We start from the raw sequence: 16509 nt of genomic DNA, 5'->3' as shown, positions 1-16509 counted from the left end.
CAAATTCCAAGCAGTGCATCAAGTGTTGCAAAGAATCTCAATGTCAACAAATGGAAATGAAAAACAAAGAATACCTTGATGTTATGCAGTTCATTCAGACAGAGGAAAGCTGTCCCCTGCATTAGTCTGAAGCACATAATTTTTGCCGTAGGCAAATTTCTCATAGGGGTTAGTGATTAATTGCAAAGGAGAAGGATGTATCACAGCAGAAATAATGATGGACTGGCTAGATACTCTTTGAATTCACTGATCTGATGTGCTGCGCAGTAAGAGAGCTGTGCTACTGTCAAATATCTTTAAAGGCCACCTCACACATGACGCAAAAAATACAGTTGCTGTGATGAAGACAAATGTAGCTGTTATACCTGGAAGTATGACTTCAAAACTTCAGGTGCTTGTTGTCATTATGAACAAACCATTTAAAAAGCATATCCAAAAACACTATTCCAGTTGGCTTTTAGAATGCAATCATATACTCTCTCCATATGGCAAGATTAAAAGACTATCAGTCAGCCTTTGTGTGTAGATTATTTTTTTGTGGTACACAGTATCAGCAGATTCTGTCATCACAGGATTCAAGAAGTGATGTGTGTTCAGAACCCTGATGGTAGTGAGGGCAACATGCTTTGAGAGGAGAGTGTCAAAAATACTAAGAGGGATGAAACAAATAGTTGTAGTGAAGTGAATAGCACTCAGAGGAGGCTGTATTTTTGTGTAAATTACCTACAGTATTTCATAAGAAATTTGATTAAGTGTGAATATATTGTGAACAATCCTTGTGAATGGGTAATGCACTTTTTTTGCCTCCCCCCCCCCCCCCCCCCCACTGAGTATCTCTCTCTCTCTCTCTCTCTCTCTCTCTCTCTCTCTCTCTCTCTCTCTGCCCCCCCCCCCATTCAAAATTAAGGATTTATGTATATTTTGGCATGGAATATGTATGGACCAGTACAGTAATAGTAGCATCATGCTTTTTGCAGATGATCCGGCTATCTATAATGAAATACTATCTGAAAATAGTTGCACAAATACCCAGTCATACTTTGATAAGATATCCAAATGATTCAAAAACTGGCAACTTGCTTTACATGTTCAGATATGCAGTAGGTTGCACTTCACAAAATGCCAAAATGTATTATATTTTTTCTGTTGCAGCTTCCCACATTTATTAACTTAAAACAAGTAAATAGAGAACAAAAGTGGCCAAAGATTGGTTGATTTTTGTGGAGAGCTCTCGCTAAGATTCCATGGGATATCTGTACAGGATGAGAGTGGCTTACAAATTAAATAATATTAGGGACATCCATGAATCCATGCCTGCAACATTGTACAATGAGATGAAAGAGTGGAGACATAATGCAGTATGAGATACTGTATGAATATAGGATGGTTCTAAGAATACAAATATGGAATGGTGGACAGAGGGTATGGGAGAAGTAGTAAAAGAAAAGAAACAACTATACCAGAAGTGGTTAAGACACATGACGGTGAGGATAGGGTGCAACAGAGTGGTTAAAAAAGAAATTTCAAGAGCAAAACAGGTTATGTGTGACAAAAAGTGTGAGGAGATCACAAAGTAAGAGACACCTGGAAAACAATAAAACACCTTAGAGCAGATAGAGTAGAAAAAGCTTATGTTCCAATAATTATTGTACAAGAATCAGAGGAACTGTACAAAAATTATTGAATGAGAACAGAAATAAGCACAAATAGACAGTATATCAGGTGAAAGGTGCAGCTACTGTGAATGTGGAACCAGTGATGCAGAATGATGCAGAAAAAACTGTCAAATGCATGAAACATAATTAAATCCACTGGACTGGAGTTAGTGAAATATGAACCAAGTATTTTATGGGAAATACTTACATGCTTCTTTAATAAACTTATGAGGAATGGTGAAAAGCTACCAGAGGATTTTAATATTTTTGTAATAAGTTCCATTAAAAAAAAAAAAAAAAAAAAAAAAAAAAAAAAAAAAAAAAAAAAAAAACCACACACAAGCAGTGTCTGTATGTGTGGATGGATATGTGCGTGTGTGCGATTGTATACCTGTCCTTTTTTTCCCCCTAAGGTAAGTCTTTCCGCTCCCGGGATTGGAATGACTCCTTACCCTCTTCCTTAAGACCCACTTCCTTTCGTCTTCCCCTCTCCTTCCCTCTTTCCTGATGAGGCAACAGTTTGTTGGGAAAGCTTGAATTTTGTGTGTGTGTTTGTGTTTGTTTGTCTGTCTATCGACCTGCCAGCGCTTTTGTTCGGTATGTCACCTCATCTTTGTTTATTTTTATATATATATATATATATATATATATATATATATATATATATATATATATATATATATATATATATAATAGAGGGAAACATTCCACGTGGGAAAAATATATCTAAAAAGAAAGATGATGAAACTTACCAAACAAAAGCGCTGGCAGGTCGATAGACACACAAACAAACACAAACATACACACAAAATTCTAGCTTTCGCAACCAATGGTTGCCTCGTCAGGAAAGAGGGAAGGAGAAGGAAAGACAAAAGGATATGGGTTTTAAGGGAGAGGGTAAGGAGTCATTCCAATCCCGGGAGCGGAAAGACTTACCTTAGGGGGAAAAAAGGACAGGTATACACTCGCACACACACACATATCCATCCACAAATACACAGACACAAGCAGACATTTGTAAAGGCAAAGAGTTTGGGCAGAGATGTCAGTCGGGGCAGATGTACAGAGGCAAAGATGAAGTTGAAAGACAGGTGAGGTATGAGCGGCGGCAAATTGAAATTAGAAATTAGCGGAGATTGAGGCCTGGCGGATAGCGAGAAGAAAGGATATGCTGAAGGGCAAGTTCCCATCTCCGGAGTTCTGACAGGTTCGTGTTAGTGGGAAGTATCCAGATAACCCGGACGGTGTAACACTGTGCCAAGATGTGCTGGCTGTGCACCAAGGCATGTTTAGCCACAGGGTGATCCTCATTACCAACAAACACTATCTGCCTGTGTCCATTCATGCGAATGGACAGTTTGTTGCTGGTCATTCCCACATAGAATGCGTCACAGTGTAGGCAGGTCAGTTGGTAAATCACGTGGGTGCTTTCACACGTGGCTCTGCCTTTGATCGTGTACACCTTCCGGGTTACAGGACTGGAGTAGGTGGTGGTGGGAGGGTGCATGGGACAGGTTTTGCATCGGGGGCGGTTACAAGGATAGGAGCCAGAGGGTAGGGAAGGTGGTTTGGGGATTTCATAGGGATGAACTAACAGGTTACGAAGGTTAGGTGGACGGCGGAAAGACACTCTTGGCGGAGTGGGGAGGATTTCATGAAGGATGGATCTCATTTCAGGGCAGGATTTGAGGAAGTCGTATCCCTGCTGGAGAGCCACATTCAGAGTCTGGTCCAGTCCGGGAAAGTATCCCGTCACAAGTGGGGCACTTTTGTGGTTCTTCTGTGGGGGATTCTGGGTTTGAGGGGATGAGGAAATGGCTCTGGTTATTTGCTTCTGTACCAGGTCGGGAGGGTAGTTGCGGGATGTGAAAGCTGTTGTCAGGTTGTTGGTGTAATGATTCAGGGATTCCGGACTGGAGCAGATTCGTTTGCCACGAAGACCTAGGCTGTAGGGAAGGGACCGTTTGATGTGGAATGGGTGGCAGCTGTCATAATAGAGGTACTGTTGCTTGTTGGTGGGTTTGATGTGGAAGTTGGCCATTGGACAGGTGGAGGTCAACGTCAAGGAAAGTGGCATGGGATTTGGAGTAGGACCAGGTGAATCTGATGGAACCAAAGGAGTTGAGGTTGGAGAGGAAATTCTGGAGTTCTTCTTCACTGTGAGTCCAGATCATGAAGATGTCATCAATAAATCTGTACCAAACTTTGGGTTGGCAGACTTGGGTAACCAAGAAGGCTTCCTCTAAGCGACCCATGAATAGGTTGGCGTACGAGGGGGCCATCCTGGTACCCATGGCTGTTCCCTTTAATTGTTGGTATGTCTGGCCTTCAAAAGTGAAGAAGTTGTGGGTCAGGATGAAGCTGGCTAAGGTAATGAGGAAAGAGGTTTTAGGTAGGGTGGCAGGTGATCGGCGTGAAAGGAAATGCTCCATCGCAGAGAGGCCCTGGACGTGCGGAATATTTGTGTATAAGGACGTGGCATCAATGGTTACAAAGATGGTTTCCGGGGGTAACAGATTGGGTAAGGATTCCAGGCGTTCAAGGAAGTGGTTGGTGTCTTTGATGAAGGATGGGAGACTGCATGTAATGGGTTGAAGGTGTTGATCTACGTAGGCAGAGACACGTTCTGTGGGGGCTTGGTAACCAGCTACAATGGGGTGGCCGGGATGATTGGGTTTGTGGATTTTAGGAAGAAGGTAGAAGGTAGGGGTGCGGGGTGTCGGTGGGGTCAGGAGGTTGATGGAGTCAGGTGAAAGGTTTTGCAGGGGGCCTAAGGTTCTGAGGATTCCTTGAAGCTCCGCCTGGACATCGGGAATGGGGTTACCTTGGCAGACTTTGTATGTGGTGTTCTCTGAAAGCTGACGCAGTCCCTCAGCCACATACTCCCGACAATCAAGTACCACGGTCGTGGAACCCTTGTCCGCCGGAAGAATGACAATGGATCGGTCAGCCTTCAGATCACGGATAGCCTGGGCTTCAGCAGTGGTGATGTTGGGTGTAGAATTAAGGTTTTTTAAGAAGGATTGAGATGCAAGGCTGGAAGTCAGAAATTCCTGGAAGGTTTGGAGAGGGTGATTTTGAGGAAGAGGAGGTGGGTCCCGTTGTGACGGGGGACGGAACTGTTCCAGGCAGGGTTCAATTTGGATGGTGTCTTGGGGAGTCGGATCATTAGGAGTGTGTATGTGTGTGTGTGTGTGTGTGTGTGTGTATATATATATATATATATATATATATATATATATATATATATATATATATATATATATATATATATATAAAAAGAAAGATGATGAAACTTACCAAACAAAAGCGCTGGCAGGTCGATAGACACACAAACAAACACAAACATACACACAAAATTCTAGCTTTCGCAACCAATGGTTGCCTCGTCAGGAAAGAGGGAAGGAGAAGGAAAGACAAAAGGATATGGGTTTTAAGGGAGAGGGTAAGGAGTCATTCCAATCCCGGGAGCGGAAAGACTTACCTTAGGGGGAAAAAAGGACAGGTATACACTCGCACACACACACATATCCATCCACAAATACACAGACACAAGCAGACATTTGTAAAGGCAAAGAGTTTGGGCAGAGATGTCAGTCGGGGCAGATGTACAGAGGCAAAGATGAAGTTGAAAGACAGGTGAGGTATGAGCGGCGGCAAATTGAAATTAGAAATTAGCGGAGATTGAGGCCTGGCGGATAGCGAGAAGAAAGGATATGCTGAAGGGCAAGTTCCCATCTCCGGAGTTCTGACAGGTTGGTGTTAGTGGGAAGTATCCAGATAACCCGGACGGTGTAACACTGTGCCAAGATGTGCTGGCCGTGCACCAAGGCATGTTTAGCCACAGGGTGATCCTCATTACCAACAAACACTGTCTGCCTGTGTCCATTCATGTGAATGGACAGTTTGTTGCTGGTCATTCCCACATAGAACGCTTCACAGTGTAGGCAGGTCAGTTGGTAAATCACGTGGGTGCTTTCACACGTGGCTCTGCCTTTGATCGTGTACACCTTCCGGGTTACAGGACTGGAATAGGTGGTGGTGGGAGGGTGCATGGGGCAGGTTTTACACCGGGGGCGGTTACAGGGGTAGGAGCCAGAGGGTAGGGAAGGTGGTTTGGGGATTTCATAGGGATGAACTAAGAGGTTGCGAAGGTTAGGTGGACGGCGGAAAGACACTCTTGGTGGAGTGGGGAGGATTTCATGAAGGATGGATCTCATTTCAGGGCAGGATTTGAGGAAGTCGTATCCCTGCTGGAGAGCCACATTCAGAATCTGATCCAGTCCCGGAAAGTATCCCGTCACAAGTGGGGCACTTTTGGGGTTCTTCTGTGGAAGGTTCCGGGTTTGAGGAGATGAGGATGTGGCTCTGGTTATTTGCTTCTGTACCAGGTTGGGAGGGTAGTTACGGGATGCAAAAGCTGTTTTCAGGTTGTTGGTGTAATGGTTCAAGGATTCCGGACTGGAGCAGATTCGTTTGCCACGAAGACCAAGGCTGTAGGGAAGGGACCGTTTGATGTGGAATGGGTGGCAGCTGTCATAATGGAGGTACTGTTGCTTGTTGGTGGGTTTAATGTGGACGGACGTGTGGAGCTGGCCATTGGACAGGTGGAGGTCAACGTCAAGGAAAGTGGCATGGGATTTGGAGTAGGACCAGGTGAATCTGATGGAACCAAAGGAGTTAAGGTTGGAGAGGAAATTCTGGAGTTCTTCTTCACTGTGAGTCCAGATCACGAAAATGTCATCAATAAATCTGTACCAAACTTCGGGTTGGCAGGCCTGGGTAACCAGGAAGGCTTCCTCTAAGCGACCCATGAATAGGTTGGCATACGAGGGGGCCATCCTGGTACCCATGGCTGTTCCCTTTAATTGTTGGTATGTCTGGCCTTCAAAAGTGAAGAAGTTGTGGGTCAGGATGAAGCTGGCTAAGGTAATGAGGAAAGAGGTTTTAGGTAGGGCGGCAGGTGATCGGCGTGAAACGAAGTGCTCCATCGCAGCGAGGCCCTGGACATGCGGAATATTTGTGTATAAGGAAGTGGCATCAATGGTTACAAGGATGGTTTCCGGGGGTAACAGACTGGGTAGGGATTCCAGGCGTTTGAGAAAGTGGTTGGTGTCTTTGATGAAGGATGGGAGACTGCATCTAATGGGTTGAAGGTGTTGATCTACGTAGGCAGAGATGCGTTCGGTGGGGGCTTGGTAACCAGCTACAATGGGACGGCCGGGATGATTGGGTTTGTGAATTTTGGGAAGAAGGTAGAAGGTAGGGGTGCGGGGTGTTGGTGGGGTCAGGAGGTTGATGGAGTCGGGTGAAAGGTTTTGTAGGGGGCCTAAGGTTCTGAGGATTCCTTGAAGCTCCGCCTGGACATCAGGAATGGGATTGCCTTGGCAAACTTTGTAAGTAGTGTTGTCTGAAAGCTGACGCAGTCCCTCAGCCACATACTCCCGACGATCAAGTACCACAGTTGTGGAACCCTTGTCCGCCGGAAGAATGACGATGGATCGGTCAGCCTTCAGATCACGGATAGCCTGGGCTTCAGCAGTGGTGATGTTGGGAGTAGGATTAAGGTTTTTTAAGAAGGATTGAGAGGCAAGGCTGGAAGTCAGAAATTCCTGGAAGGTTAGGAGAGGGTGATTTTGAGGAAGAGGAGGTGGGTCCCGCTGTGACGGAGGACGGAACTGTTCCAGGCATGGTTCAATTTGGATAGTGTCTTGGGGAATTGGATCATTGGGAGTAGGATTAGGATCATTTTTCTTCGTGGCAAAGTGATATTTCCAGCAGAGAGTACGGGTGTAGGACAGTAAATCTTTGACGAGGGCTGTTTGGTTAAATCTGGGAGTGGGGCTGAAGGTGAGGCCTTTGGATAGGACAGAGGTTTCGGATTGGGAGAGAGGTTTGGAGGAAAGGTTAACTACTGAATTGGGGTGTTGTGGTTCCAGATTGCGTTGATTGGAATTTTGAGGTTTTGGAGGGAGTGGAGCTGGAAGTGGGAGATTGAGTAGATGGGAGAGACTGGGTTTGTGTGCAATGAGAGGAGGTTGAGGTTTGCTGGAAAGGTTGTGAAGGGTGAGTGAGTTGCCTTTCCGGAGGTGGGAAACCAGGAGATTGGATAGTTTTTTAAGGTGGAGGGTGGCATGCTGTTCTAATTTGCGGTTGGCCTCACCCACCTAATCCTTCACCTACACATCCACTCAGCCAATCAACACGCCCATCAACTCCTATCCTTTATAAAAATCCTCAATCTTTCCTCTCCCACATCCACACCTGTTGTTCAGAGCATCCTCCTACAGGCCAACCGCAAATTAGAACAGCATGCCACCCTCCACCTTAAAAAACTATCCAATCTCCTGGTTTCCCACCTCCGGAAAGGCAACTCACTCACCCTTCACAACCTTTCCAGCAAACCTCAACCTCCTCTCATTGCACACAAACCCAGTCTCTCCCATCTACTCAATCTCCCACTTCCAGCTCCACTCCCTCCAAAACCTCAAAATTCCAATCAACGCAATCTGGAACCACAACACCCCAATTCAGTAGTTAACCTTTCCTCCAAACCTCTCTCCCAATCCGAAACCTCTGTCCTATCCAAAGGCCTCACCTTCAGCCCCACTCCCAGATTTAACCAAACAGCCCTCGTCAAAGATTTACTGTCCTACACCCGTACTCTCTGCTGGAAATATCACTTTGCCACGAAGAAAAATGATCCTAATCCTACTCCCAATGATCCAATTCCCCAAGACACTATCCAAATTGAACCATGCCTGGAACAGTTCCGTCCTCCGTCACAGCGGGACCCACCTCCTCTTCCTCAAAATCACCCTCTCCTAACCTTCCAGGAATTTCTGACTTCCAGCCTTGCCTCTCAATCCTTCTTAAAAAACCTTAATCCTACTCCCAACATCACCACTGCTGAAGCCCAGGCTATCCGTGATCTGAAGGCTGACCGATCCATCGTCATTCTTCCGGCGGACAAGGGTTCCACAACTGTGGTACTTGATCGTCGGGAGTATGTGGCTGAGGGACTGCGTCAGCTTTCAGACAACACTACTTACAAAGTTTGCCAAGGCAATCCCATTCCTGATGTCCAGGCGGAGCTTCAAGGAATCCTCAGAACCTTAGGCCCCCTACAAAACCTTTCACCCGACTCCATCAACCTCCTGACCCCACCAACACCCCGCACCCCTACCTTCTACCTTCTTCCCAAAATTCACAAACCCAATCATCCCGGCCGTCCCATTGTAGCTGGTTACCAAGCCCCCACCGAACGCATCTCTGCCTACGTAGATCAACACCTTCAACCCATTACATGCAGTCTCCCATCCTTCATCAAAGACACCAACCACTTTCTCAAACGCCTGGAATCCCTACCCAGTCTGTTACCCCCGGAAACCATCCTTGTAACCATTGATGCCACTTCCTTATACACAAATATTCCGCATGTCCAGGGCCTCGCTGCGATGGAGCACTTCCTTTCACGCCGATCACCTGCCGCCCTACCTAAAACCTCTTTCCTCATTACCTTAGCCAGCTTCATCCTGACCCACAACTTCTTCACTTTTGAAGGCCAGACATACCAACAATTAAAGGGAACAGCCATGGGTACCAGGATGGCCCCCTCGTATGCCAACCTATTCACGGGTCGCTTAGAGGAAGCCTTCCTGGTTACCCAGGCCTGCCAACCCGAAGTTTGGTACAGATTTATTGATGACATTTTCGTGATCTGGACTCACAGTGAAGAAGAACTCCAGAATTTCCTCTCCAACCTTAACTCCTTTGGTTCCATCAGATTCACCTGGTCCTACTCCAAATCCCATGCCACTTTCCTTGACGTTGACCTCCACCTGTCCAATGGCCAGCTCCACACGTCCGTCCACATTAAACCCACCAACAAGCAACAGTACCTCCATTATGACAGCTGCCACCCATTCCACATCAAACGGTCCCTTCCCTACAGCCTTGGTCTTCGTGGCAAACGAATCTGCTCCAGTCCGGAATCCTTGAACCATTACACCAACAACCTGAAAACAGCTTTTGCATCCCGTAACTACCCTCCCAACCTGGTACAGAAGCAAATAACCAGAGCCACATCCTCATCTCCTCAAACCCGGAACCTTCCACAGAAGAACCCCAAAAGTGCCCCACTTGTGACGGGATACTTTCCGGGACTGGATCAGATTCTGAATGTGGCTCTCCAGCAGGGATACGACTTCCTCAAATCCTGCCCTGAAATGAGATCCATCCTTCATGAAATCCTCCCCACTCCACCAAGAGTGTCTTTCCGCCGTCCACCTAACCTTCGCAACCTCTTAGTTCATCCCTATGAAATCCCCAAACCACCTTCCCTACCCTCTGGCTCCTACCCCTGTAACCGCCCCCGGTGTAAAACCTGCCCCATGCACCCTCCCACCACCACCTATTCCAGTCCTGTAACCCGGAAGGTGTACACGATCAAAGGCAGAGCCACGTGTGAAAGCACCCACGTGATTTACCAACTGACCTGCCTACACTGTGAAGCGTTCTATGTGGGAATGACCAGCAACAAACTGTCCATTCACATGAATGGACACAGGCAGACAGTGTTTGTTGGTAATGAGGATCACCCTGTGGCTAAACATGCCTTGGTGCACGGCCAGCACATCTTGGCACAGTGTTACACCGTCCGGGTTATCTGGATACTTCCCACTAACACCAACCTGTCAGAACTCCGGAGATGGGAACTTGCCCTTCAGCATATCCTTTCTTCTCGCTATCCGCCAGGCCTCAATCTCCGCTAATTTCTAATTTCAATTTGCCGCCGCTCATACCTCACCTGTCTTTCAACTTCATCTTTGCCTCTGTACATCTGCCCCGACTGACATCTCTGCCCAAACTCTTTGCCTTTACAAATGTCTGCTTGTGTCTGTGTATTTGTGGATGGATATGTGTGTGTGTGCGAGTGTATACCTGTCCTTTTTTCCCCCTAAGGTAAGTCTTTCCGCTCCCGGGATTGGAATGACTCCTTACCCTCTCCCTTAAAACCCATATCCTTTTGTCTTTCCTTCTCCTTCCCTCTTTCCTGACGAGGCAACCATTGGTTGCGAAAGCTAGAATTTTGTGTGTATGTTTGTGTTTGTTTGTGTGTCTATCGACCTGCCAGCGCTTTTGTTTGGTAAGTTTCATCATCTTTCTTTTTATATATATATATACACACACACATACACACTCCTAATGATCCGACTCCCCAAGACACCATCCAAATTGAACCCTGCCTGGAACAGTTCCGTCCCCCGTCACAACGGGACCCACCTCCTCTTCCTCAAAATCACCCTCTCCAAACCTTCCAGGAATTTCTGACTTCCAGCCTTGCATCTCAATCCTTCTTAAAAAACCTTAATTCTACACCCAACATCACCACTGCTGAAGCCCAGGCTATCCGTGATCTGAAGGCTGACCGATCCATTGTCATTCTTCCGGCGGACAAGGGTTCCACGACCGTGGTACTTGATTGTCGGGAGTATGTGGCTGAGGGACTGCGTCAGCTTTCAGAGAACACCACATACAAAGTCTGCCAAGGTAACCCCATTCCCGATGTCCAGGCGGAGCGTCAAGGAATCCTCAGAACCTTAGGCCCCCTGCAAAACCTTTCACCTGACTCCATCAACCTCCTGACCCCACCGACACCCCGCACCCCTACCTTCTACCTTCTTCCTAAAATCCACAAACCCAATCATCCCGGCCACCCCATTGTAGCTGGTTACCAAGCCCCCACAGAACGTGTCTCTGCCTATGTAGATCAACACCTTCAACCCATTACATGCAGTCTCCCATCCTTCATCAAAGACACCAACCACTTCCTTGAACGCCTGGAATCCTTACCCAATCTGTTACCCCCGGAAACCATCTTTGTAACCATTGATGCCACGTCCTTATACACAAATATTCCGCACGTCCAGGGCCTCTCTGCGATGGAGCATTTCCTTTCACGCCGATCACCTGCCACCCTACCTAAAACCTCTTTCCTCATTACCTTAGCCAGCTTCATCCTGACCCACAACTTCTTCACTTTTGAAGGCCAGACATACCAACAATTAAAGGGAACAGCCATGGGTACCAGGATGGCCCCCTCGTACGCCAACCTATTCATGGGTCGCTTAGAGGAAGCCTTCTTGGTTACCCAAGTCTGCCAACCCAAAGTTTGGTACAGATTTATTGATGACATCTTCATGATCTGGACTCACAGTGAAGAAGAACTCCAGAATTTCCTCTCCAACCTCAACTCCTTTGGTTCCATCAGATTCACCTGGTCCTACTCCAAATCCCATGCCACTTTCCTTGACGTTGACCTCCACCTGTCCAATGGCCAACTTCCACATCAAACCCACCAACAAGCAACAGTACCTCTATTATGACAGCTGCCACCCATTCCACATCAAACGGTCCCTTCCCTACAGCCTAGGTCTTCGTGGCAAACGAATCTGCTCCAGTCCGGAATCCCTGAATCATTACACCAACAACCTGACAACAGCTTTCACATCCCGCAACTACCCTCCCGACCTGGTACAGAAGCAAATAACCAGAGCCATTTCCTCATCCCCTCAAACCCAGAATCCCCCACAGAAGAACCACAAAAGTGCCCCACTTGTGACAGGATACTTTCCCGGACTGGACCAGACTCTGAATGTGGCTCTCCAGCAGGGATACGACTTCCTCAAATCCTGCCCTGAAATGAGATCCATCCTTCATGAAATCCTCCCCACTCCGCCAAGAGTGTCTTTCCGCCGTCCACCTAACCTTTGTAACCTGTTAGTTCATCCCTATGAAATCCCCAAACCACCTTCCCTACCCTCTGGCTCCTATCCTTGTAACCGCCCCCGATGCAAAACCTGTCCCATGCACCCTCCCACCACCACCTACTCCAGTCCTGTAACCCGGAAGGTGTACACGATCAAAGGCAGAGCCACGTGTGAAAGCACCCACGTGATTTACCAACTGACCTGCCTACACTGTGACGCATTCTATGTGGGAATGACCAGCAACAAACTGTCCATTCGCATGAATGGACACAGGCAGATAGTGTTTGTTGGTAATGAGGATCACCCTGTGGCTAAACATGCCTTGGTGCACAGCCAGCACATCTTGGCACAGTGTTACACCGTCCGGGTTATCTGGATACTTCCCACCAACACCAACCTATCCGAACTGCGGAGATGGGAACTTGCCCTTCAGTATATCCTCTCTTCTCGTCATCCACCAGGCCTCAATCTCCGCTAATTTCAAGTTGCCGCCACTCATACCTCACCTGTCTTTCAACAACTTCTTTGCCTCTACACTTCTGCCTCGACTGACATCTCTGCCCAAACTCTTTGTCTTTAAATATGTCTGCTTGTGTCTGTATGTGTGGATGGATATGTGCGTGTGTGCGAGTGTATACCTGTCCTTTTTTCCCCCTAAGGTAAGTCTTTCCGCTCCCAGGATTGGAATGACTCCTTACCCTCTCCCTTAAAACCCACTTCCTTTCGTCTTCCCCTCTCCTTCCCTCTTTCCTGATGAGGCAACAGTTTGTTGCGAAAGCTTGAATTTTGTGTGTATGTTTGTGTTTGTTTGTGTGTCTATCGACCTGCCAGCGCTTTCGTTCGGTAAGTCACCTCATCTTTGTTTTTATATATAATTTTTCCCACGTGGAATGTTTCCCTCTATATATATATATATATATATATATATATATATATATATATATATATATATATATATATATATATATATATATATATATATATATCCGTTGACACAATGAATACAAGCTGTGCTTGCCTTCCTACTGACTCAGGACTGCCTGATTGGGGCTCTGACACCCTATTATTTATATCACACAAGAATAGCAGTTTTATATGTCACTATTAACATGTTTAAGAAAACAGACTTACAGTTAACATTTACAATACTGTAAGACTGCAGATATAAAGTTCAGCATTTTAAAATGTATTGATACATTTCACCCAAATGAAATCACAGTATAAGTACATTTTAAGTACAAACATGAATAAAATATTCTTCTGAAACAGTCAAGCCAGAATGATTCTACTTTTCATTTCAATCGTGGGAAAACGTCTACTACTAACTTTCCCCCAGACTCTTGTTTCAGTGATTAACATTTCACAACAGTTACTTTCGAGGTATGCAATTTGAAATTACTATTTTTTCCAAAATCCTCTACAAAAACAGTTTTTTATAAAATAATAGTAACTTGACATCCAACAACATGCTTTTTAAAGTGTAGAAACATTTGTAGTCTTGCGGCTTATTAAAATTAAGATTGGCAAATTTAACAGTAATTACAAAATGTTTGTCTTTTTTGCTATCTATGAATTATGACATACATCAATTTTGCCATTGGTCACTTCACTGCAATGTTTCTTCACCTGACACATTACAATGTCTGCAATGGACCTGTCCGCAATCTTTGTGCTGAGCCAAGGAGGGACATTGTCTGAAAGATTATTGAAAATTCCATCTCGAAACTTTCCAACGTATTAAAACCATATGGTGAAATGGAGCTTGAATCCAGTCCCTTGACCTTTCATGGGCAATTGCTTTGACCAACTGTACTTTCTTGTTGTCATCACATCACAACTTGTGCTAACTAAATAAATGTGCAAATCAGAAGAAACAGACATGGAGTTCTTGAATTCAGGACTCGTATGTCGTTTGTTCACTGGGTGAATGGTGGAGAAATCTGAAAAGCTACAGTTGAGTCATTGTAATAAGGAGATCCTTGACAGTTGCAGTGGGCTTGGCACAATAGCTTCACGTGCCTACTGCAACTAGTCACATTATGTGATTTTGTAAACATCTCTATGACAGTGCCTTAGTGTTGTCAGAGCTCTATATATAGCTGTCGTTTTCACCTGCAGTCATTTGCACTTCATAGTTAAAAGCTGGCAACAGCTTACACTGACTCGACTATAGAGACTTAAAAATCTGTGTTATCTATTCTGCATCTTGCAGCATTAGACTGTCAGGAAAAGTTAATAATCTCACATTTACATTTGAGAATAATGACTGTTGAATTTGAATGCCTGTTAATATACATTTCATGTTCTGTAAATGGTAAACATTGCAGGGTGACCTGAAACAATTCCTTCTTGCAACTCGAGGAGGAAAAGATGGAATCCGTACCAAAAGTCAGCGGCCTCAACCTCCACAGCTATCAGTTACACAGATTATTCAACTAGCTAACCAAGTTGCTCAAGGAATGGAGCATCTTGCCAACCATAGACTGGTGCACAGAGATCTTGCTGCGAGAAACTGCCTTATTGCATCAAATCTCACGGTCAAAGTTTCTTTGCCAGGTCTTTGCAAGGACACTTACAGTAAAGAATACTGCAGTCATCATAACCAGGTGAACCATATTCATGTGCATTCAAGTAAACAGTAATTTTCATTTGAACAGTTTCTAGCAGTTATTTTGTTTATTGTGTATAGTGCTGGCATTTTTAGATAGTGCCATAATCCATTCACCTTTCTTTTTTGCCTAAATTGTGGAAAGCACATAAAAATTGTGAATGATTGCTTATTAAGCACAAATTTCATTCTCCTTCAGAGAGAGATGGTGAAAATTCAGTTTTCTCCTCCCTTCATTTGTCACTGCAATGTAACATATGCTGTGCCTTCCTCATATGCATGTCCAATATCTATAACCATTTGGAACATAACTAACCTGTCTTATGTCTTGGTGGAGTATTGCTGCTTTCTGTTGTCTAGCTTCTTGCTGTAATGTAGTTCACTGAAAAGTTTTTAAATGATGACCACAACACTGCTGTTATTAGCTTAATAACTTTCCACATTTATTAATGCTCATATATCATGATAATCAGCTCATATACCATAATTTATATTCATATCAGGTCAGCACTTCTATTACGTACAAATATCTGACAGTCAGAACATATTTTCAGTACACTTTCTGAATCCATTTCTGATAGACATATAACATGAAGTTAGGTTCGATTACACAGTTACCATACTAGAAGCTGTTCAGTTTCCATTATTAATTGACTGTATACTATTGACTAAATAAATGAAACAGAAATGTTCACAGAGATAGTCACAATTTAATTGTGAAGGTAGTATGGCATATTCTTTAAACACTTAGCAAACTACATTATGTTAATTTTCTGAATAACTACCATGTACTGCCTCAAAAAAGTGTCATAATGGTACAGACACAGTTGGTACTTGGATGTTCACATGCTGGTTGCTAGATGAGGACTGCATGAAGCATTGTCCTGCACAATTATTTATAGAAGTGCTTACAAAAAAATAATTAAAATTTGTTGTTATTTTTTTATTTACAATAGGAAAGATAGCAAAGTCAGTGGATAAAACAGTGTACTGAGCAAAATAACATGTCTGTTTAGCTATGGGTTGGATAATGAGAAAGTTGACATATCATAGGAACCATGTTAATGTTATTTATCCTCCTGTGGTGATTCACAAAGCCTACTAAAATTGGCTAAAAATTGAAAGTTTATAGGTAAAAGAAATGATAAACTAACTCATTTTTCTAGTAGAATTGAGCATTTTCAGAATAAAAAAAAAATCAGGCCTACAAAATTATGGTACTGAATTCTGGAAATAATCAAATTTTAAGATTAAAACATTCTGGAAAATGAAAGCTTTGATTACGAATAATTTTCGCAATAGGAAATTTCTGGAAAAGTAAGATGTTTACTTGTATGAGGAACATGAGGGCTTTTGACTGAGCTATATAATTTTATATACAACTAGCTGTTCTTTTGACTGAGCTATATAATTTTATATACAACTAGCTGTTTGCTCACTGAAAATCACAACTTCAAATGTTCTGTAGAAGTTT

The 16509-nt window shown here is 44.5% G+C and overlaps 1 protein-coding gene across 1 annotated transcript in view; it reads left to right on the top strand.

Moving 5' to 3' along the window:
* Nucleotides 1-16509, top strand: part of LOC124613473 (inactive tyrosine-protein kinase 7-like) — a 135360-nt gene that overhangs the window by 111968 nt on the left and 6883 nt on the right. The window contains exon 15 of the mRNA XM_047142180.1: nucleotides 14755-15033. Within this exon, the coding sequence (XP_046998136.1) occupies nucleotides 14755-15033 (279 nt within the window). The remainder of the gene's footprint in view (nucleotides 1-14754; nucleotides 15034-16509) is intronic.

This window comes from Schistocerca americana, chromosome 4, assembly GCF_021461395.2.
Source record: "Schistocerca americana isolate TAMUIC-IGC-003095 chromosome 4, iqSchAmer2.1, whole genome shotgun sequence".
NCBI lineage: Eukaryota > Metazoa > Arthropoda > Insecta > Orthoptera > Acrididae > Schistocerca > Schistocerca americana.
Note: the sequence above shows the minus strand (reverse complement) of the source record. Positions and strands in the feature narration are given on the sequence as shown.